Source organism: Callorhinchus milii, unplaced genomic scaffold (assembly GCF_018977255.1).
Source record: "Callorhinchus milii isolate IMCB2004 unplaced genomic scaffold, IMCB_Cmil_1.0 Scaffold15, whole genome shotgun sequence".
NCBI lineage: Eukaryota > Metazoa > Chordata > Chondrichthyes > Chimaeriformes > Callorhinchidae > Callorhinchus > Callorhinchus milii.
Window position 1 is genome coordinate 17737508 of NW_024704756.1, and position 22034 is coordinate 17759541.

Consider the following 22034-nt stretch of genomic DNA (forward strand, 5'->3'; position numbering starts at 1 on the left):
CCTCTCTCCTATCACCCCAAATGCAAGGATTATTATTTTATTATTATGTTTTCTTACATAAACGACACATTATAAATACAAGCTGTTGTCTTTGAATTCTTATTGCATATGTGATTAAATTCTTATAAGATATATATGCCACTGGCTGAATGCAACTGGCCTTCTCTCTTGATTTTATTTGCTGAATGTCTTATACAATGTATAATACAACTTAACATATGGTTACTATAAATGAAACTTAATTAACATCCCACCTCCATTTAGTAACAAATAGGAAAACAGCAAGAAACGCACCTGGTAGGAAAGCATGAAGAATTCTCTCATTCTACTCGGACAGTCCTCACACTGCAGAGCTGAATTCCAAGCTTAAAAAGAAATGCAGAGAATTAGCTGATTAATGGTTAATGTTTTTAATATAAAAGGCGCTATATCAAATGCAAGGATTATTACAATTTTTATACATACATGAAACTTTCAGTCCTGTTAAGATACTTTTAAGCACGGTGATGGGTTTCTACACATCAAACTCTCAGCCAAACTAAAAATATTCCCCATACCCCTGAAAATTATTTATTCTTAGCCATCTATCGAGTTCATTCTTAAAAGTCAATGGATTCTGGCTGACCAACAGGGAATTCCACATCCTAACAATTCCCTGGATGATTGCTCCCATCCTCTCCCTATGTTAACTTAAATAGAACCTCTATCAAGTCTCCCCTCAACATTCTATTTTCCAGTGAAAATCCAGTCTCCATTCACACTTGTAAAAGAGAAAGGAAAAACAGAAAGAGACGGAACAAAAGGCAAAGGAAGAGTCAGTCAGTGAGAAAGGAATAATAATAATAATCTTTGCATTTGATATAGTGCTTTTCACGTCGGGAGGACCTCCCAAAGCGCTTCACAGAACACACTGTAAAGTGAATTGACTATATTTGTGGGCGAACGCGGGTGAGTGATAGAGAGAGAAAATAACTGACACAGTGTGGCACTATAGTGACAGTATAATTCTTGATGGAACAATATTTTTGTTAGTACTGAGGCAATTTGTATTTTGTGTGCTATCTAATTATCCACAATGTTTACTTATTCAAGCTCAGCCTAGGTCAGTGATAGCATTCCGTCCTCTGAGTCAGATTATGGATTCAAGCCTCACATCGCGACTTGAACTCACAAAAGCTGACACTTCAATGCAGTGCTGGAGGTGGTGTTGCATTGTCGGAGGTGCCATCGTTTGGATCAGATGTTAAAACTGAGGATGTGTATGCATGTTTCAGGTGGGCATTAAAGATCCCCCAGTATCATGGCAACAATCCCCCAAATAAAATTGGTCACTCACTCCAAAGCTTTCTGTGGGACATTGCTATGTGCAAACTGGCGCTCATATTCGCCCGCCCACAAAGAAATACAGCCAATCAACTTTACAGTAAATACTGTGAAGCACTTTGAGACGTCTCGACGACTTGATAAGGCACTGTACCAAATGTAAGGATTATTATTATCCAGTGTGCGGAGTCCCATGATCTACTCTCATGGCAGAATTTTAATGTTCCAATGTTATAAAGTAACAAGGACTTTTTCTGGAATTCGTTTGAAGTTTTGAAGAGCAGGTTTCAGACTTTGTGAGTACAACAAGAAGAACAAAATAACATTTATAGAGTGCCTTTCACGTCGGGAGAACATCCCAAAGCGCTGAACATTCAGATGTTGGGGCCCGAGCATGGGGGAGAGGTGGTGTAGGGGTGAGGGAAGGCAAAGAGGTGGGAGGGAGACCAAAGGCACGATCGAAGAGAAGGGTCTTGAGACCGGCCTTGAAGGAGGCAAGGGAGGAAGCGAGGCGAAGGGATTGTGTGATGGAGTTCCAGTAGTGGAATTTCCACCTTAAAAGAGGTGATGGAGCTTTAGTATGGACTATTCATTCCTTACCTATCTTCCTAAACCAATTGGCTTCACTGTTTTTCAATTCCAGAGACAGGTTCTCCCCAGTGAGATGCACAGTCAATTTCTTATGAGCTGCAAAAACACAAAACCTTTTACACGGTAACTATAGGTTTCACACAGTAATGGCACAAAGGAATGGGCATCATTGGCAAAGGTCATGGAATCACAAGATCACAAAACTGGATATTAAAAAGCAGCTTGATGCTGTGATTGGAGGTGGTAGAGTGGGTTTTCTGGATGGATAAAATCAGATGGATTTCATCGGATTTTATCCATCTAGAAAACCCACTCTACCACCTCCAATCACAGCATCAAGCTGCTTTTTAATATCCAGTATTCTGGCCTCTCTGGCGACCTGTTCTAATATAGTCATTAAATACCATCTGAGTAAAATAAAACAGTATCTTCTGAGCTTATATTTTGTGATCATGTTACAAATATATTTATTGAGGTTCAGTCTTTCTACCTTTTAGAATATGGAACTTAAAATCCTCATTTTGTACACACCAAATCCTCATTTTGCACATACCAGTATTCAAGTAAGTGAGGAGACGGTCCAGTCGTTCATATCTGCAAAGAACAACAGTTAATAATAATAATAATAATCCTTGCATTTGATATAGCGCTTTTCACGTCAGGAGGACGTCCCAAAGCGCTTCACAGAACACATTGTAAAGTGAATTGACTGTATATTTGTGGGCGAACGCGGCAGCCAATTGCGCACAGCAATGTCCCACAAACAGTTAAAGGCATTTAGAGCCAAAGAGACAATAAAGGTATCATTAATGAGTTCATATTACTCCTAAAATAATTATTGACTATTTGTAGAATTTTAGTTATTCCTATATGTGTTCAGCGACTGTTGGATATTGGAGTAATAGTAATTGAGAGCAGATATGACGTTCAACCAAATTTTATTTAACAACTACAGCTAAACATGTGCTGAAAGCGTAAAAGCTGCTTCTCTCCTGACTCACTTTGGCAAAAAAGGGAGCACCCTTTAAATCAACCACTAGCTCTTCCCTAACCTATACCATTCATTTAAAAAGCAGCTTGATGCAGTAATGAGGGGATGACAGATAGGATGAAATTGGATGGATCGATGGGCCTTCTTCATCCAGAAGAATCTCGTAATCTTTTCTGCAGGGAATCCTTGATTGCTCCAAGGGAGAGGAAGGGCTTTTCCAACCACTAGCTCAGGTTGCAGCTGAAGGTCAGCCATGTCTCCGATCTTTCTCTCTCCCCCTGCCCCCCAAAAAAACATTGGAGGTGGAAGCTTGGCTCTTCTTCTAGGATTGTGGGAGCTGCCCCACTGAATCATCAACCTGATTAATTTAACCTTGTGATCAGTTGGCCTCATCACTGCCTATGCTGCAATCCAAGCGTTCTTCAATATATTCAAGAACAACATTATCTCGCTGAGGGATTGTCAACTCTAAAGAAAAGCACACATTTTGATTGGAAAAAAGTCAAATTATCTGCTTTCAGTTTGACTTTCCTTATTCTTCAAAAGAAAATTGTCCTGAATACAGCACAGGATTACCCTAAACATGATGACAGAGATTTGTGACTGGCCACTGATGTTAAATTAATCAGAAATTGTCTTCTCCTTTCCCCCTCCCTCTGCCCCCTCCCCGGCCATTGGGGATCAGGGAGGTGCAGTACAGCAGGTGGAACCGGCCAAAGTTACCTGATTTCTTTATCATCGTTGTCTGTAACAGAGGGCACAAGGCGAATCAAACATCTGTTTAGGATAAATCAGGTGATAAACTTGTAGTTACACTGTAATACTTGCAAACAAACAGTTCAACAATTTCAAGATACACCTTCACTGTCATAGAACCATGGAAATTTACAGCACAGAAGAAAGTCATTAAGCCCATCGTATCTGTGCTAGGTTGGTCTGAAAGAGCAATCCCTTCTCCCTCCCAAATAATACTACTTGCATTTGATATTGTGCCTTATCATGTCATCGAGACATCTCAAAGCACTTTGCTGGATATACAGTAAAGTGGATTGACTGTATTTTTTTGCGGCCGACACGGCAGCTAACTTGTACACAGCAATGCCCCACAAAAACCCACGCAGTGAGTGACCAATTTTATTTGAGGGATTTTTGGCCAGCACACTGGGAGAAACTCCCTTCTCTTATAGGTCAAGCCACCTATTCGCCTATAGCAAACAGGCAGATGGACCTTGATTTTGACATCTCATCCGAAGGACACTCCCAGCGCTGCATTGGAGTGTAGCTTAAACTATATGATTCCAAGTCCCGACGTGGGGCTTGAAACCACAACTTTCTGACTCATTGTGTAAGGATAGAGACATTGGGGAGTTCGAATAGGTAAGGATATATTTTCTTGCCTTGCAGCTGTGCAAACAATGATTGCTATGGGTTAGGTCACAGACACATATACAGTATAAGAACAAGGTGCTGGGGGTCACATCTCTAACATTTTAGCTTAATATAAAGGCCAACTTCCAGGTTATTATGATGCTAGCAACATCACATGGCACCTTATTATAATGTGGGTTGCAATTTTATGGATCTCAAATACTGTGTTATAAATCCTTCAGATTTCGGTTGACAGAATATCTGTCTTCAATAACATGCATATAGCGCACCTCAACACCCGAGGCATCTTACCTGAGAGCTGTAAAGACTTGGTTACAATATTGGGAATGCTGACACAAATATTCAAATGCTTTTCTGGCGGCCTCCTCCTGGTTATTCTAAAATATATATAGTGGAAATATTTCACCAGGGTTAATACTAAAATATTTCTGTTGTTTTGAGTATCTTTTCAACATTACAATGTGTTAAAAGTGTAATAAAACACAGAACTTGTCAGCTCATATATGAAACTCCCTAGACCCACTGACACACAAAACATTGGGGAGTTTGAATAGAAATGGAGGTCTCCACTGTCCCAGTCTTCAACATCTCAATTTACCTGAACATTAGAGAAACATCACAAAAGTTGGTCTCTACAAACACAGGTACAGATAGATGTAGGTGAGCCTTTGTTCTTCTGCAATGGCTGCATCAATGCCAGCTGTTGGCTCACATTTTCCCACTTGACCCTCACACAATTTGTAAGCTTCTGGCGATAATAAGGAAGGAAACAATGTAATACGATAGTAATGATGAATGTATATTCTGCACTTTACCTCTAAAGCAATCTGTGCTGCCAGGCTCAGGAAATCGGTGGCAGAGACATGACCCACTAGGACCTTATTCACACACTGCACAGGCCTCTCTGCAAGCTGACCCATAGCTATCACCGCTTGCACAGCTGCAAAGCATGAAAGTACATCCTTTACATATTCAAACTCGCCCACATCTCTATCCTTACACAATGAAATAGTGATGTCAATATTCCTCCTGATGAGGACTAAGATGCATCAGTCTGGCTCAGTAAGTAGAATGCTTGCCTCTGAGTCAGAAGTTAAAGGCCCCTGTAAGGACTTTTGAGTTCATAGTCTAGGCTTTCCTGCTTGTCCAGCTGCGCCCACGCTATCTGTTAGGGTTTTGGCTTACCGGGTTAACAGGAGCTAAGTGGGAGGATTCCCTGCCACCAGTGACTGGTCGGCCCTGGTAGGTCCTGCTAACGAGCCAGGCTGGGCTGCTATTAGAGTGAGTGCCCTGGAATACTGTGGACTACCGACACAGCCAGAGGGCTGTCTCGATTCCGACATTTCATTGTCACCTTGGAGCCAGTTCAGCTCCAAAGAGACCCCGCTTTCAGCGAGAGAGAGAGAGATACAGAGAAACAAAGAGAGATACAGAAACATACGCAGATAGACAGATACAGAAACACGCATAAACATTCACACACACACACACACACAGACACAAACACAGAGACACACATAGATACAGAAAGACATACATTTCTGGTTGTATTATGTTTTAAATATGTATGAATTTTTACATTTAAAGTGTATTGTAATTAAAATATAGTGAAATTAAGTAATACAGTTACACAATTTAAAACATAGGATTCTAAATGATTCTGACAGTTTGTTTCTGGAAACACAAAAATATTGCTATGCGCCCACGGACACAGAACCTAACTCTGTGAATAAATCTGTTTAGCTCTCTCCTTCCTTTGAGCTCGTCATCAATCTCTGCCATTGTAAAGTGCTCCAAAACATTATCCTACGTGAAGCGCACTATATACATGCAAGTAGTTGTTGTATGTGAAATGTAGACTTGGATTCCTATAGATCCTTTAACCCACAAGTTAATCTACTTGTATTTAGCATCTACCTTTTTCAATGTCATTTTCCAAAATGGCAATCTTGTAAACACTGAACTGGGTGAAGATGCTGTCTGAATCACATCGCTCTGCTTCTTTTACAGACTCTTTAGCCTAGATACAAAGTTTGGAAAAGTCTCATTAACCAATATAGAATTACTGTACTGCACCAAAACAGGCCATTCGATCCAACCAGTCTGTGCAACTGTACATAATGCATATGAGCTTCCACCCTTCTTAATCCACTCCCCTACCTTTGGTATCATCAACCTCCCACTCAAGAAACCTTCACTGGACCTTCCGTGCTCTCTGGCTCCTGAACCATTTTCAATGTGTCCGTCCTTTAAGGTGCTGGACCAAATCATCACCTCCAACTTTGACTCCTTCGTCTTCCACCACTCTCTCTGAGCCCCTTCAATCCAGCTTCTACCCTGCTCACATCACCGACACTGCCCTGGTCAAAGTCATTAACAACGTTATCTCAACCAGGACTCCCATCGCCTCCTTGTTCTCCTCAACATCATTGACCACTCCATCCTTTTCCACTGTCTCTCCTCCCTGCTGCAACTTCATGCCTCTGTCCTCTGGTTTCAGTCTTATCTCATCCAGGAACTTTAATATAACTCTTCTAATGGCTCATGTCCCATCCTTGTAAAGTGTGGCATTCCTCAGGGCTCTATCCTAAGTACACTCCTCTTCACCATCTGTGTGCTCCCTATTAGTGACAACACCCATAGGCATGGGGTGTACTTCCAAATCACCCTATATCTCTACCTGTGAATTTAAACCCCTGCAATTCTGACCAATTTCTGTGGCACTGACATGAAGTGCCTTTCCCAGCTGTATATGTGGTGATATGTATAATTTTCTCATCTCTATTCAAAGCAAACATTATTGTAACATTACCTTTCCCAGCTGTTTTAGGTGCAGGTAGCAGGATGCCCTATTTCTCTGCAGTTTGGCCAAGTTCTGGTCCATTTGTCCAGCAGGATAAAAACTTAAAGAATAATTGTACCATTGGAGAGCCTCAGCATAGTTCTGTGCCTGCAAAACAGAAATCAAATATGGTTACTGTTTGGTAGCTGGTGACCAGTTGACCTTAAAATATTAATGCCACTTTCAGATGTCTCAGAGTCAAAAGTTAGAGTGAGGCAGTGTTCCGGAGAATCGGTTCTAGAGTAATGTGTGGTTCTAGAGTGTGATGAGTTCTGAACGATAAGAGGGAAAATCACTTTATAAATGGCTTTTTCTTGCAGAGTTTTCAGTTTCAGAATTTAAAGCCTTACCTCAAAATTCTTTGCAGCTCTTCCCCACAGAACAATATGAAATTGAATCAGAATCTCAGGTGAAATCCTCTTCCCTGCGTAATGACCTGCAGACAATGAGGTTATTAAGTACCAATACATGTTACACGTTCCTGCTGTCCCACTGAGAGAAAGGATGGAAGGAAGTGGTCTCCAGGATAAGACGGAATAAAAAAAAGACACGTAGCTTAAACATGCTACCAAATTATTGCCACACTGAGATATGCCAACACATTTCCTACCTTCAATGATATCCTCCAGTTTGTGCTTGGCAGCAAGCTTCTGGCCACTCTGCAGCAGCTGCAACAGGTGTATTAAAAGGATCTTCCCAATATCATGAGAAGTTTCAAACTGCTTGGACAGAGTTGTCAGAAAGTCAAAGGACAGAGCATCCCTGTTGAAGGCCATTGAATTAATTAGGAAATAATCACTACATTAATAATTAAAGTAACAATGCATTTAAAAAATAATAGAGGCAGAGGAATATTTTTGTTTTACAGCCTTTTAAGAATTTACTTTGGTAATTGTGAGCTAAGTGAAGGAGTGCGAATCTGCGGTCTGGTGTCATGCAATTGTTATATCCACCTGTGGACGGTTCAGGTTTCATCCATGATTTTTGCTGAGTTAGTGTACAGCTACAGTGGGAAAGAGTTGGCAGAAAAATTAGACTCAGTGTCAGAGAATGGGGAGGTTCTGTGTGCCCTGGTGCCAAGTACATATGTATGGATGGGTGGGAAAAGGCCATGTATCACGGCCATGTAGCCTGCCAGCACTCACTGCCTAAGAATGGCACTTGGATAACTATCTGTCCTGTAGCTCAGTGGTTAGAGCACTCGCCTTGCAAGTGAGACACCTGGGTTCAATTCCCGTCAGGGCGAAACCTTGGGCAAGTTTCCTTACTCCACACAGAGCCTAATAATAATCCCTCCAAAACAAAACAATAATAAATTGGTCATTTCAATCCACGACTGTTTGTGGGACGCTGCTGTGCGCAATTGGCTGCCGCGTTTCACCCACAAATATACAGTCAATTCACTTTACAGTCTATTCTGTGAAGCGCTTTAGACATCTAGAAGACATGAAAAGCGCTATATCAAATGCAAGGATTATTATTGTTATTATTATTACTATTATTACTTGAAGATTCAATTTTCAATGCTTCAGTACATGGAGTTAACACTTAGAGTAAATAATACTTTTACATACAGTCTGCTTTGGGACTGGCCACTTAAAATATCCTATTCCAGTTCTAAACACTCCCATCTTCTTGTGACCAGTTGGCAATGGAATTATGCACTGTCAAAGATTGTCTCCCTAACAAGTTGCTCACATGTTAATTTCAGATATGATGCAGCGCAGGATGATTCTACATCCAACACAAACCATTCTTCACAAATCCCTGTGAAGACATTTCACTGACCTGCCGTGTTCCATCAATAGTTTTGCAGCCTCAAGACAGACATCGAGAGATACTTTTCCGAGGAGATCACTAATTGCTGAAAATTAAGAATAAAATGAAGATAACAATTTGAAACCATCAAGTGCACTTTCAAACCTTGTAAATCTTGTTCACAAATATTTGAGATTAAAAGCTATAATGACACATGCTATGAGCAAGTCAATCGTTAGTTTAATTTGAGCCATATTTTCTCCCGCTTCCAAAATAGTATGGTGATATAATGCCATGTAAATAAAGTGTTTCAGTATTTTATTCATGATACAAATATATTAAAACTAGAATAAATATTTTTTTTTGTTATTCAAGTTATAGTAATTTCGAGGTAAACAACTTCTGGTTTTAAGTTGATTAATTATGGTAATAGTAACATTAATGTTATCGTAACACAATATTATACAATTTATATTTATATAGCACCTTTCAAGTCAGGAGGATATCTCAAAGTACTTGCTGTAATGCTGAAAGAACTAAAAAAAAAGTTGCTCATCTAGGTAACCTAGAACTCACAGGAATGGGAGGAGGTCATTCAGCCCTACCTTGCCAGTTTATTAATAAATAATCCTGACATTTGATACAGCCACTTATCACTTCTTCAAGATGTCTCAGAGCCTTTCACATGATATACTGTAAAGTAGATTGGCTGTGTATTTTGCAGACCTTCAAATTCTATTTTCCCACCTTTTCCATATATCCTTTATTTTTCTTACTTCCAAAGTAACAATAATAATAATAATCCTTGCATTTGATATAGCGCTTTTCACGTCGGGAGGACATCCCAAAGCGCTTCACAGAACACACTGTAAAGTGAATTGACTGTATATTTGTGGGCGAACGCGGCAGCCAATTGCGCACAGCAATGTCCCACAAACAGTCGTAGATTGAAAATGACCAATTTATTATTGTTTTTTGTTTTGGAGGGATTATTATTAGGCTCTGTGTGGAGTAAGGAAACTTGCCCAAGGTTTCGCCGGGAATTGAACTCAGGTCTCTCGCTTGCCAAGAGAGTGCTCTAACCACTGAGCTACAGCATTCCAGAAATATTGTATTTCTTCAGAATATAAGGTGAGTTTTTTTCTCCTAAATTGGTTTAAACATTGCTACTCATGTTATGTTCACAGGTTAACCAAAGCAATGATTCTGCATCTGAGGAAGTGCATACTACGCTTTCATAACTCTGTGTGAAGAAATGTCTGCTAGTCTCACTTCTAACTATTTTAATTCTAATTTAAGATCACATCAATAAGATAAATACAGTGTACCTTTCTGGGAGAGCAAGCACATGCACTACATCCCACAAAAACAGAAACCATACATATGGAAAACTCTCAGGTTTGGAGACTCTTAACCACGGTGATGGGTTTTTGCATGTATCAGATAGCCGCAAACAACATCCAAAAACATTCCTTCAGTGCTTCTATCTAATAAACCTTCTAATTTCCAGGATTAGGGTTTGCCTTTTGTTCCTTTTTGAAACCTTTTGTTTTTTGACCATCAGTACTGGAAGTCTGTTTCACACTGAGTTCACTGCTTCAACAACTCTGGCTCAGCCTGGTTCACATCATGTTGGGCCCAGTCTATCCTTTGCCTCCTACCTGTACGAACAGCCTCATCAGGACTAACACATTTTAAAATAATTTTAATCTTCAAAAACAAGCCTGCAGGATGGGGATTCTCCTGTCAAATCAAACAAAGTCACGCATTACAGAACTGTAGAATCTTTAAAAGCCACCAGCTTTACTGCTTCGCCTGTAGAAGTCCTTACATTGGGTCCCCTCCCTCTTTACATTACAAAGCCCACGTGCCTGTCTCTCATCATCTCTCCCAGCTTATCAAATAGTCGATGTTGTTCCAAGAAATGTTCAATTATATATGTAGCTGAGACAGCATTTAGGTCAATGGAAGCCAGTCAAACCAAGCCGATATAACAACAATCTTTGCATTTGATATAGCACCTTATCATGTCTTTGAGACGTCTCAAAGCCCTTCACAGAATACACTGTAAAGTGAGTTGACTGTATATTTTGTGAGCGAAACTCGGCAGCCAATTCCACACAGTAGTGTCCTACAAACAGTCGCGGATTGAGTGACCAATTTAATTTTTTTAAAAAAATTGGAATTAATTATTATCCCCGGAAAAGCGATCCCTCAAATGACTAATAACCGGGTTCCTACTTACTACTAGTAACCATATCATATGTACCCCCGCCTTGCTAGCCCCATTATCGGAGGGCAGACCTTCCGCTACTCTGCACCCACCCTCTGGAACTCCATCCCGCAGTCCCACCGTCTCGCCCTCCCCCCCTCTCGCCACCTTCAAGACCCACCTCAAGACTCTCCTCTTCGACTGTGCTTTCGATCTCTCTGCTTCCCCCCCTGCCCTCCACCCTCCCCCACCCTGATCCTCAGCTCAGGTCGTAACTCTGTCTGCCCAGCACCTTGGGACGTTCTCCTGACGTGAAAGGCGCTCTACAAATGTAATTTTGTTATTGTTGTTGTTGTATTATATGTATCATATTAGTAATATGGTATGAGGATCACAAAAGCCAACCAAACATTTGTTGAGCTTGGTGCACTTTTGTGGCTGCAGAGGAGTTATGTATCTCCCAGAATGCACATTCTCCACAGGCGCCTACTGCATATTTTATCATGTAAAGATCAATTTTAATTAGCAGGTCAAGCAATTTGTTGACATGGTAAAAAAATTAGGGTTACTCATAAGAGATGCTACCATAATATGTATATAAAGTTGAAATAGTTTGCCTAGCTTGAAGAATTATGCTTTGAAATAGCTCCAACATTGTAAAATGCAAGATGATATGAATTATTGTTTATAAATAATATGGCTTACTTCATTAGCTAGGATGACAGCACTCAAAGCTTTCTCCTGGTACCGGTTACTGTCCCATTCTAGATAGACATTGGCCAGTAAACGTAAAACCTTTGCCTAAAACACAATAATCTCAGTTGTAAAATCCTACCTGGCCTATATCTCTTTACTGCACACCTCTTTTACATTGGCGCTGATCTGCTTGTTACGTGGTTGAACCCCATTCTGTTCCTTTCGGTAAGTTTTGTAACTTTTTTCTATGCACTTATAAATATCAGTAATATAACTTTTAAATGTCTAATTTATAATGTAATATTATTTTCTAAAATTAAATGCACAAGCAGACGAGGGGCCACAATTATAAGATTGTCATAAAAAGAGTCAATGGCCAGCTTAGACGGAATTCTTTCACTCATAGAGTTGTTGGGATGTGCATCGAGCTGTAAAGTAAGATCGTATAGGCAGAGTCCATGTAGATTTCAAGAGGAAAGAAAACAGGTATATGAAGCTTTGAAGGAGGCAGGGCAGTGGGATTCAATCAACATCTTGCTCTGAGAATTAGTGTAGACTCGATGGGACAAATTGTCTTGTTCCGTGCTGTAAATGTCTATTTCAAACAATTACTACATGATATACTATAGAAACATAGGAACCCCAAAAATGAGGCCATTCCTTACTCCAGCCTGTTTATCACTTTTTTGCCACACCCCTTAACACCTCTATCTGTGTAAGTATCTGCCTTCCTCTCTTTTAAACATCTCTACTAATTCCACCCTTACAGCTTTCTGGGTCAGAGCATTCCATATCCTCACAATCCTATGTTTGAAGAAATGCTTCCTGACCTTGGTTCTAACTGTCTTTGTTCTGATTTAAGGTTATGCTCCCTTGTAAGGAATCTCTACCAGAGGAAAAAGACACCCACATTTTAACCTGTCAATTCCTTTCATAACTTTAGATACTTCAATAAAATCACCCCTTAATCTTCTCTGTTCCAAAGAATGTAGCCCCAGACTACATTGTCTTTCATCATAGATAAACCCTTCAACCTAGACATTAATCTAGTGAACCTTGCTGGACACCCTGTTTCCCAAGTTTCGGCACCCAAACTGAACATAACACTGTATTCCAAATAAACAGCACTCTATATCACTGGAGAAGCAGCTCCTTACTTTTATATTCTACACCTCTCATTATAAAGGTTGACATTCCATTTGCGTTACTGAATGCTGACTGTACTTGCAAACTAAATATCAATGATCTATGGAGTTGAAGGGCTTAGATCTCACCTCTCTAGTGCTTTCCCATTTAGAACATATTCCCAACTGTTATTCTTTCATCACATATGTATTAGATCTCTATGTTTATCTCTTCATCATTTACAGCATCTCCTATCTTAGCCCCCTCTACTTCTGTATCCAGATTAAGGATATACAGGGTGAAAAGCTGTGATTGCAGCATCGAGCTCTGGGGATACCATTTATCAATGCTCTGCAATTATAAAAAGTCCCATTTATATCCAATCTCTCGCAGCATAAGGGCGTGCCTTATAATGGGGTTCTACTGTATATGGTCCCTACACATCTAAAAGATGACAAATACATGCTGTATGGTCCCTATATATCTATACAATACTGCATAAACAATGTATTATTTCCATAAATCTGTACAATATACATACACACAATCAACTCCTCACTCACCTGCACAGTTGGGCTTGGGGAATGTCTCCTATTGGTTTTCCCAATGTCATAGCTCTGACTGATAACAAAACACACAGAGCGATAAGTGCAGTAACACATCATCCACTCAGAAGACCCTTCTATATTCTTGATATCAGCCGGCTGCGGCTTGCTCCACGTCCCCCGACCCACCCGCCCCACCATTGGTGGGAGAGCCTTCAGCCACTCTGCCCCCAACCTCTGGAATTCCATTCCCCAATCACTCCGCCTCGCCCCCTCCTTAGCCTTCTTCAAATCCCGCCTCAAGACCCTCCTCTTCGACCGTGCCATCGGCACCCCCCTTCCCCTCCCTTCCCCTCCCCTCCCTTCTCCCCCCCTGATCCCTGCTCGGGTCTGAAATGCTGTACACTGTCCAGCGTCTTGGGAGTCCTCCCGATATGAAAGGCGCTATACAAATGTAATCTTGTTGCTGTTGTTGATAAAACACAACAACAAAATAACTTGCATTTACTTAGCACCCATCACATACATGGCAAGAGTCACCATTTGGCCCATTGAAAGTGCTCCATCATTTTATTAAATTATATTGGAATTGTATTCGCCACTCTTTCTCCATGTCCTTTAAAAAGTTTACTTCCCAAATATTTATTTTGTACTGTTCAAACAACTCAATCGATTGTACATCGAGGTTAGTGTGTTTCACATGGTTTCACTTTAAAGGATCACTTTTTAGGGTGAAGTAGTGAAGGGCCACTGACACCATGAAAGAGTACCCAGCAAGAGTCCATGCTTACAGGACTCATGCTGGGTATGATTTATAATATATTATCATTACCATTATATACAGGAGAGGAATAAAATTGGAAAAGGAAGACCTACAAAAAACTACAATTAAATGCAATATTCTTTAGATAACATCTTTTGGTGAATTCCTTAAACTTTCTAAAACGAGTCAGCCCTACCTCAGCCAGAAAACACTTTCTTCATATTTCTTCTGTTGATAGGTCTCTACTCCAAAATTATAGCACAATAAAGATAAGTAACCTGTCTAAAACAGGAAAAATACATTGGTTACAAGCTTGCTCCTTCGCATTGATCTAAAATGCACCATGCTTATCTCACCATATCTCTCAATCCTCTTTGCCTCAAAATGCATTGAGTTACCGTTTGAACTAATTGTGCTATTGACTGCAGACAACAACAACTTGGATTTATATAGCACCCTCCACGCCGTACGGCGTCTCAGAGCTTCACAGTAACGGATCCCGGGGCCGAGTCAGGGGGAGGGGGAGGAAGGTGACCAAAGGCGCCGTCAAAAAGAAAGGTCTTCAGCAGAGACCCGAAAATAGGAGGAGAGGGGGCGAGGCGAAGGGAGTGAGGAAGGGAGTTCCAGAGCCTCGGGGCATAGTGGCTGAAGGCACGGCCGCCGAGGGTGGAGCGGAGGACTCTGGGGACAAGGAGGAGGCCAGACCCAGAGGAACAAAGACAACAGGCACTGTTTTGAGGAGAGAGGTCAGAGAGATCAGGGGGTGCGGAGGAATGGAGGGATTCGAAGACAAGGGTGAGGATCTTGAAATCAATCCTCTCTGGGACAGGGAGCCAATGCAGTCTGGCAAGGACTGCGGTAATCAAGACCACCTTTTGGTACAAATGGGGGGTCTTCAGTCTTGAAAAAAATATGTCTTTGAAGGGATTTTGGGAGGTTTATAAGATTTCAAATGCAATTGAGAAAGTAAATTTAGAATAATACTTTAGGATACACAACCAGGAAAATATAAGTTTGGAGTTGCAAGGACAGTTTCAGGACAAACACCGGGATGTATTTCTTTATCCAGAAGGTAATTAATAGTTGAAACAGGTTATCAGGAAGGGTGGTTGAAGCCAGGACACTGAAACCTTTTAAAGAACAGCTTACTGTTGTGATGGTAAGAGAGTAGAGTGGGTATCCTGGAAAGGGCCTTCTTCATTCAAACCACCCTTATGAACAACTCCTCGTCGAGCCTCATTATAACACAGTAGTTTGTGTTCATGAAATCCCAACCAGTGTTGCAATTGTTCACAATTTTGTCCGCCCAGGTCAGCACTTTCCTATTCACTGCTGGATCAAGACTAACCCACTGCCAGATCATCACAGGTCATATACTCCACATATTTCTCAGTGACCCCTCTGGTGCCTTCGATACAGTTGACCACTCTATCCTCCTCCACCGCCTCTCCTCTCATCTCAACCTTCATGGTTCTGTCCTTGAATGGCTCAGATCGTACCTCTCACACCTTCTCCACTTCATCTCCACAAATGGTTTCTCCTCTAGCCCCTGCACTGTCTTGTGGGGCGTTCCTCCGAGATCTATTTTGGTCCCCTCCTCTTCAGTATCTATATGCTCCCTCTTGGTGACTGCTGTCCTGACAGAATGTCTGTTACACATGGAAGTCCTGGATGAGAGCTAACTTTCTTCAGTTGAACGTCATTAAGACTGAGCCCCTTCTGATTGGCTCCGGTCAGCGCCTCCACACCTCAGGTGCTGACAGCATCACCATCCAAGGATGCACTCCACCTTACTAAGCCAGTCCGGAACCTTGGGGTCTTGTTTGACCATCAACTATCCTTTCTACCCCACATCTGAGCCATGACCCGCTTTGCCTTCCCCCATCTCTGCAACATCGCCTGGTTCCTCACAACGTAGGCTGCGGAAACCTTCATACACGCATTCATAACATCTAGGCTTGACTAGCAAACTCCCTGCTTGTCGGCCTCCCCAACGCCTCCCTCCATAGGCTGCAGATCATCCGGAACTTTGCAGGCCGCAACCTCTCCAGCACCAGGCTCCGTGATCCTATCACCCCCATCCTCGCCCAATTCCACTGGCTTCCCATCACACAGAGGATAAAATTCAAGATCCTGGTCCTCACCTCAAAGTCCTCCATGGCCTTGCTCCCCCTTACCTCTGTGACCTCCTAACCTCCTACCAACCTGCCCGCACCCTCCACTCAGCGGACTCTGGCCTGCTTCATGTCCCATGCCTCGCCCATCCCACCATTGGTGGGCGAGCCTTCAGCCATTCTGCCCCCACCCTCTGGAACTCCATCCTGCAGGCCCTCCGACTAGCCCCCCTCCCTTGCCTCCTTCAAGATCCATCTCAAGATCCTACTTTTCGACCGTGTCTTCGATCACCGTCCTTCCCCCTTGCCCTCTACCCTCCCCGATCCCGACTCCCAAGTGACTGTCCAGCACCTTGGGACGTCCTCCCGATGTGAAAGGCACTATACAAATGTAATTTTGGTATTGTCGTTGTGACGCAAATACATACACAAAGCAAGGCACAGTAACTAACCTCTTTAGGGGTTCTAAGCAACATATCCTTACAGCGCTGGATACAAGCCACTGCAATCTTATGATTACTCTGAATTACAGCCTGATAACAAAGAGAAAGAATCAATAGTAGAATGTTGACATCAAAATAGAATACATTGGCATTTTGTCTTTTTTCCCATTTTTCTCCCAATTTTTTCTCTTTAATTAGAAACCCCGCAGATGGAAATGCTGAAATACTCAAGTCACAATCTACAGAATCAGTGGCAATATATGATTAGACAACAGGAGTCACAATCTCAAAGTGGTGACCTTGTTAGGTACCAAATCACCTCCACTGATGATGATGTCTTTATAGTGTGCCCTTTACCCAGAAACATACACATGATCCAATAAAACACACACTTCTTGCGGTGTACTGGGAATTGGTTCTATAATAATACTTGCATTTGATATAGCGTTTTTCACGTCTTCTAGACGTCTCAAAGTGCTTCACACAATATACTGTAAAGTGAACTGACTTGTATATTCTGTAACAATTCCATCGCACAGCCATGTACCTTAAATGCAATAGTGCAAGAACTAGAAATAGTGCAAGAACTAGAAATAGTGCAAGAACTAGAAATAGTGCACCTACTGATTCAGCCTGATAGGAATGAAGTTTGAGAAGGTCCTTTTCCACATCTCTCTTATGTACACTTATATCTGATTCAGCATCATTTCTACCAATTAGCCTTGAATACAGCATTTCCAAACTCTGAGAAAAGAAACACATTAGCAGCCTCCTTGTTGGAGTTTCCCAGTTAGCAAGACTCAGTTAGTCACTAACTAATTAACTGAGCTACATTTTTACATTATTATTACATTATATTTGTTCATCTAGGAAAGTATGATTCAGCCAATGATGGCTTCAATCATTAGCAGATTCAAATCTAAATGAATTTGTTTTGGTCAGCCGGATGTCTCACACTCGCAGAAACCTATTGCTGTGTTTAAAAGTATCTAAAACTGCATAGTTTGCCATTGAGAGTACTGTTTGCTTGCCAGCAAGTATACAAGATCATTAGCTGAGAACATTATTGTAAATACAATCACTGTTCCATCAGAAAAAAACAAGAGCTGTAGTTAATTAATAAACTATTCATAAAATTATAAATGTAAAATACTGTCACAGCCAAGTCCAGAAAACCATCTGCCAGTAATGGATTCCTGCATTCCAGCCAGCTCCGTCCTGTCTTTGTGGCCATCTGAAACAGAAAGTATTCATGGCTGTCAGTGTGCTCCACATTCACAAAATCATATCTACCTGCACTAAGTCATCAACTCCACTTCAGCAGCACCATGTCACGTAGCTGACCTCCTTACATGGGTCAGTTTATTAAATTCCAACAATAATAGCTCATTCAATTTTTTAAAAAAGGTCTACAATGGGAAGTGATTTGAAGTGATGTGAAAAAGAAAGTATAAACCAGGCATACAATATATCCCTTTTCAACAACAGCAATATTACATTTATACAGTGCCTTTCACGTCAGAAGGACATCCCAAGGCGCTAGACAGTTAGGGGTTTGCACCCGAGCTGGGGGTTGGAATCAAGAGGGTAGGTGAGGTGGGAGGGTGGCTGAAAGCACGACCAATGAGGAAGGATTTGAGATGAGCCTTGAAGGAGGCAAGTGAGGGAGTGAGGCAAAAGTGGTACCCAATTAGAGCTGCCAAGAAATAAGAGAGACAAACATCAGAATTGCACAGTGCAGTTCCCTCAGGAACAAGAGAATAGATAGAGGGTCACCTCAGTGTCCATCTTAAAAACAACACTGGTAGAAGGCCTGACCTCTCCACTGGGGAATGGTATCTTGGAGAGGCTGAGTATATTCTATGACATCCCTAATATAGAAAGGAAAAGCAGCCAAATAATTTACAAAGAATTAAAGCAAGCAGGAATGTCCTGTTGGACTATACTGAGCCCTAATTGGTAAGGGTTCTGCGTAAATAAGCATGCAGTCAGTCCTTTGTACTCACCAGGACCTGCCGTCGCAGCATCACCTCAGTCAAATTAGTGCAGCTGCTCAGACAGACCAGTTTGCAGGCCACATGACGTACTGAAAGTCAAAAAGAAAAAAGTTGATGAAGTACGGTACAGTCCATAAAATCCCATCCAGAGTTATAATGGGTGCGATCACTGTCAGAGCTTCGATGCACCAAACACTAAAAGATGGCCAACTTCTGGGTCATCAAATAAATAATATTAATCTTTGTTTTTAATATAGGATTTTTATCACATCATCCAAAAGCAAATTCACACAATTTACTGTAAAGTGTTATAAATGAGTATTTGCAGGCATACATGGCTCCCAATCTAAACACAATAACGTCCTACACACAGCCATGAAACCAATTATTACTTTAACTGGAATGTTGGACAGGTCACCATGAGAAACTTCCTCGCTCCCTCCCTTCCCTCCCCTCACTCTGACCATTTCCCCCTCAGCATCTTCCCATTCAGCTCCTGCTAACCCTGAAAACCAAAACCCTAAGGGTAGGGTAGTCCTAACTATACAAGCATCGGCAAGTTTGCCAGTCTGTGCTTTCAATAACAACCTAAGTGCATTTACATCGACTGTACAGCATGGAAACAGGCCATTCAGCCCAACTCCAGTGATTACACTCCATAGGAATGCTAAATAATTTGCATCAGCCACGAGTCAAACCCAGGCCTTCCACGTGGCAAGCAAGAAATCTATCACTGAATCACCGATGCACATGTGTAAGTTAGCTGATTAAACACGAGCAGTAGCCCAAGCTTTAGCTTTTGTCAATCTGCAACAATACTCTCCAGAATTCGGTAAGCAAGATAAGTCCCTCCAGGGAGAGTACATATTAAATTCCAAACATAGTGACATTTTTATGTGAAGGTGATACATATGTGGAATTTTGAGTGGTTTGAATACCCTTAAGCATGGTGGTGGGTATCCATATGTGTCAGACACTTGGCTGACCACAAAAAATCTCCAGCAACCTTCAGTCAGACACAAGGGCCATTTTCCTAAAGTTAGCAGAATCAGATTTATTTTGAATACGTTAGTGTTTTTTACACTAAAATGAGATACCAATAGCACAAGATAGTCTCTTTTAAGACTACCCTTTCATTTTGAATAAGGTTTCTGATCTGATAAATATTTGTAATTACTCACATTTTGTTCGCTGTTGATCATCAATTTGTAATTCTTGTCTCTTGGTTACTGCCCAGTTCCACAGATTAATGGCAGATTCCTCAACCTTTAAAAAAGAAAACAATGCTAGATCAGAACTCTTTAATCTCTATTTTTTTTCTTCTCAGCATCCCTGGTATAGAACCATAGCAAAACTCAGCTGGTAGTTATAGGCAGGCCAGCACTCAGTTGTTCTGACAGTGATACAGACCACATCTCCTTAAATCTTCAGAGTTGCTAATGGGGAATCATGGCATTCACTAGTAGCAAGTCACAGTCAGCATGTCAGATCTCTGTTCCAAAACACTGGTGGGGCAAAGTGGAGAAAAACACCAGAGCAAACTTAGGAACAGGAGTAGACCATTCGGCCATCAAGTCTGTCCCACCATTTTCCAAGATCCATGGTCGATCTGCGACTCAATTCCATCTTTCCGCCCTCTCTCCATATAATAGCAATATTATACCTGAAAGTCTTTAGCATTGCTTCCCTCGATTTCATCCAGAGTTGTAACTTTATTGAACAATTTTTCAATCACTTCCTCTACATTTCCAGGGGATTTGTTTTGCCATAGCTCTTCAGCAAGTTCTTCCAAAGTAAAAGTAATTGATTAGTACACACATTTTAGAATACAGTAAATAATAAAATGTTAACCTGTTAATAAATGTATGAAATACATGATACTGCATGTTTATCTGTTCAATTTTTACAATTAAAACATGCATATATTATCAAATTTGAATTTAAGATTAGAGAATGCATACATATTCTGTGAAGCGCTTTGAGACGTCTAGAAGACGTGAAAAGCGCTATATCAAATGCAAGGATTATTATTATTATACTCAACTCCTTTGATTTAGTTATTGTACTTTACAGTATATTCTGTAAAGAACTTTGAGGATCCTCCTGATGCAAAAGGAGCTATATCAAATGTATTATGATTATTATTAATTTGCATTTTCTGCTTAGTAAAACAAACTGATTGGGGAGTAACTGCAGGCCATGCAAGCGCAAATTTCACAAAATCGCAGCACAAGTGTCTGATACCAGCCAGACATGAAGGTATCTTACCTTTTATCTCTGAAAAGGCCAAAGTTACATCCATTGCTCTAAAATTAAAATATACGTAGTTAAAATCAGTTCTTTTCAACCGTGCCTTCAGCTCCCCTCTCGACTCTCTAGCGCCTCCTCGCTCCCTCCCTTCCCTCCCCTCACCCTGACCATTTCCCCCCTCCTCGCTCCCTCCCTTCCCTCCCCCTGACCATTTCCCCCCCACTGCTCGGGTCCTGACCCAACTGTCCAGCGCCTTGGGACGTCCTCCCGACGTGAAAGGTGCTCTATAAATGGAATCTTGTTGTTGTTGTTGAAAACAATCTCAATCTTCAGCCAACACATCACTGATGACTGATCGTATGACGTGTGAAGTGAGAGGCAGAGGCGGCTTCAGCTCATTCAACTGAGATGCATCGTTTCCCCTCTTTTCATATCCAAGATGATAGCATCGCCCAACACCCCCGCCCAGGCCCCCCACCCCCGGCCAACACCCCGCCCAGGCCCCCCACCCCCGGCCAACACCCCGCCCAGGCCCCCCACCCCCGGCCAACACCCCGCCCAGGCCCCCCACCCCCGGCCAACACCCCGCCCAGGCCCCCCACCCCCGGCCAACACCCCGCCCAGGCCCCCACCCCGCCCAGGCCCCCCACCCCCAGCCAACACCCCGCCCAGGCCCCCCACCCCGCCCAGGCCCCCCACACCCCCGCCCAGGCCCCCCACCCCCGCCCAGGCCTTGCCCTGAGGTTTACTGAACATGTGGGTAACCTTCCCCCCTCCCTCAGCCCCTGACGTTTGCCATTGCCGATGGTGCACGGAATCAGCGCAGACCATTCAGCGCCTCGGGACGCGCTTCTCACGTGAAAGGCGCGAACGCACATGTGATGCTGAGCGGCCACTGACCGTCGCGCGGCGGCTCGCGGGCTTTTCATCGCTGCGCATGCGCTGTCCGCAGGGGAACGTTCCAGAAAGTTCTGTTTCCCGCGAGCGACGCCGGA

At 42.1% G+C, this 22034-nt stretch overlaps 1 protein-coding gene across 2 annotated transcripts in view; it reads right to left on the bottom strand.

Annotated features, from left to right (window-relative positions):
- tex11 (testis expressed 11) overlaps nt 1-21968 on the bottom strand; it is a 28199-nt gene extending 6231 nt beyond the window's left edge. For both annotated transcript variants that reach the window (XM_042340736.1, XM_042340735.1), the window contains exons 1-23: nt 21916-21968; nt 21058-21095; nt 20453-20574; nt 19971-20055; nt 18799-18878; nt 17946-18026; nt 17417-17536; nt 16802-16882; nt 14432-14517; nt 13491-13548; nt 11812-11907; nt 10556-10637; nt 8925-9000; nt 7747-7898; nt 7487-7572; nt 7107-7244; nt 6212-6314; nt 5110-5234; nt 4586-4671; nt 3629-3682; nt 2468-2508; nt 1924-2010; nt 295-365 (exon numbers count right to left, since the gene is read on the bottom strand). In XM_042340736.1, coding sequence (XP_042196670.1) covers nt 295-365; nt 1924-2010; nt 2468-2508; nt 3629-3682; nt 4586-4671; nt 5110-5234; nt 6212-6314; nt 7107-7244; nt 7487-7572; nt 7747-7898; nt 8925-9000; nt 10556-10637; nt 11812-11907; nt 13491-13548; nt 14432-14517; nt 16802-16882; nt 17417-17536; nt 17946-18026; nt 18799-18878; nt 19971-20055; nt 20453-20574; nt 21058-21095; nt 21916-21968 — 2001 coding nt within the window. The remainder of the gene's footprint in view (nt 1-294; nt 366-1923; nt 2011-2467; nt 2509-3628; nt 3683-4585; nt 4672-5109; nt 5235-6211; nt 6315-7106; nt 7245-7486; nt 7573-7746; nt 7899-8924; nt 9001-10555; nt 10638-11811; nt 11908-13490; nt 13549-14431; nt 14518-16801; nt 16883-17416; nt 17537-17945; nt 18027-18798; nt 18879-19970; nt 20056-20452; nt 20575-21057; nt 21096-21915) is intronic.
- Nucleotides 21969-22034: the final 66 nt, after the last annotated feature.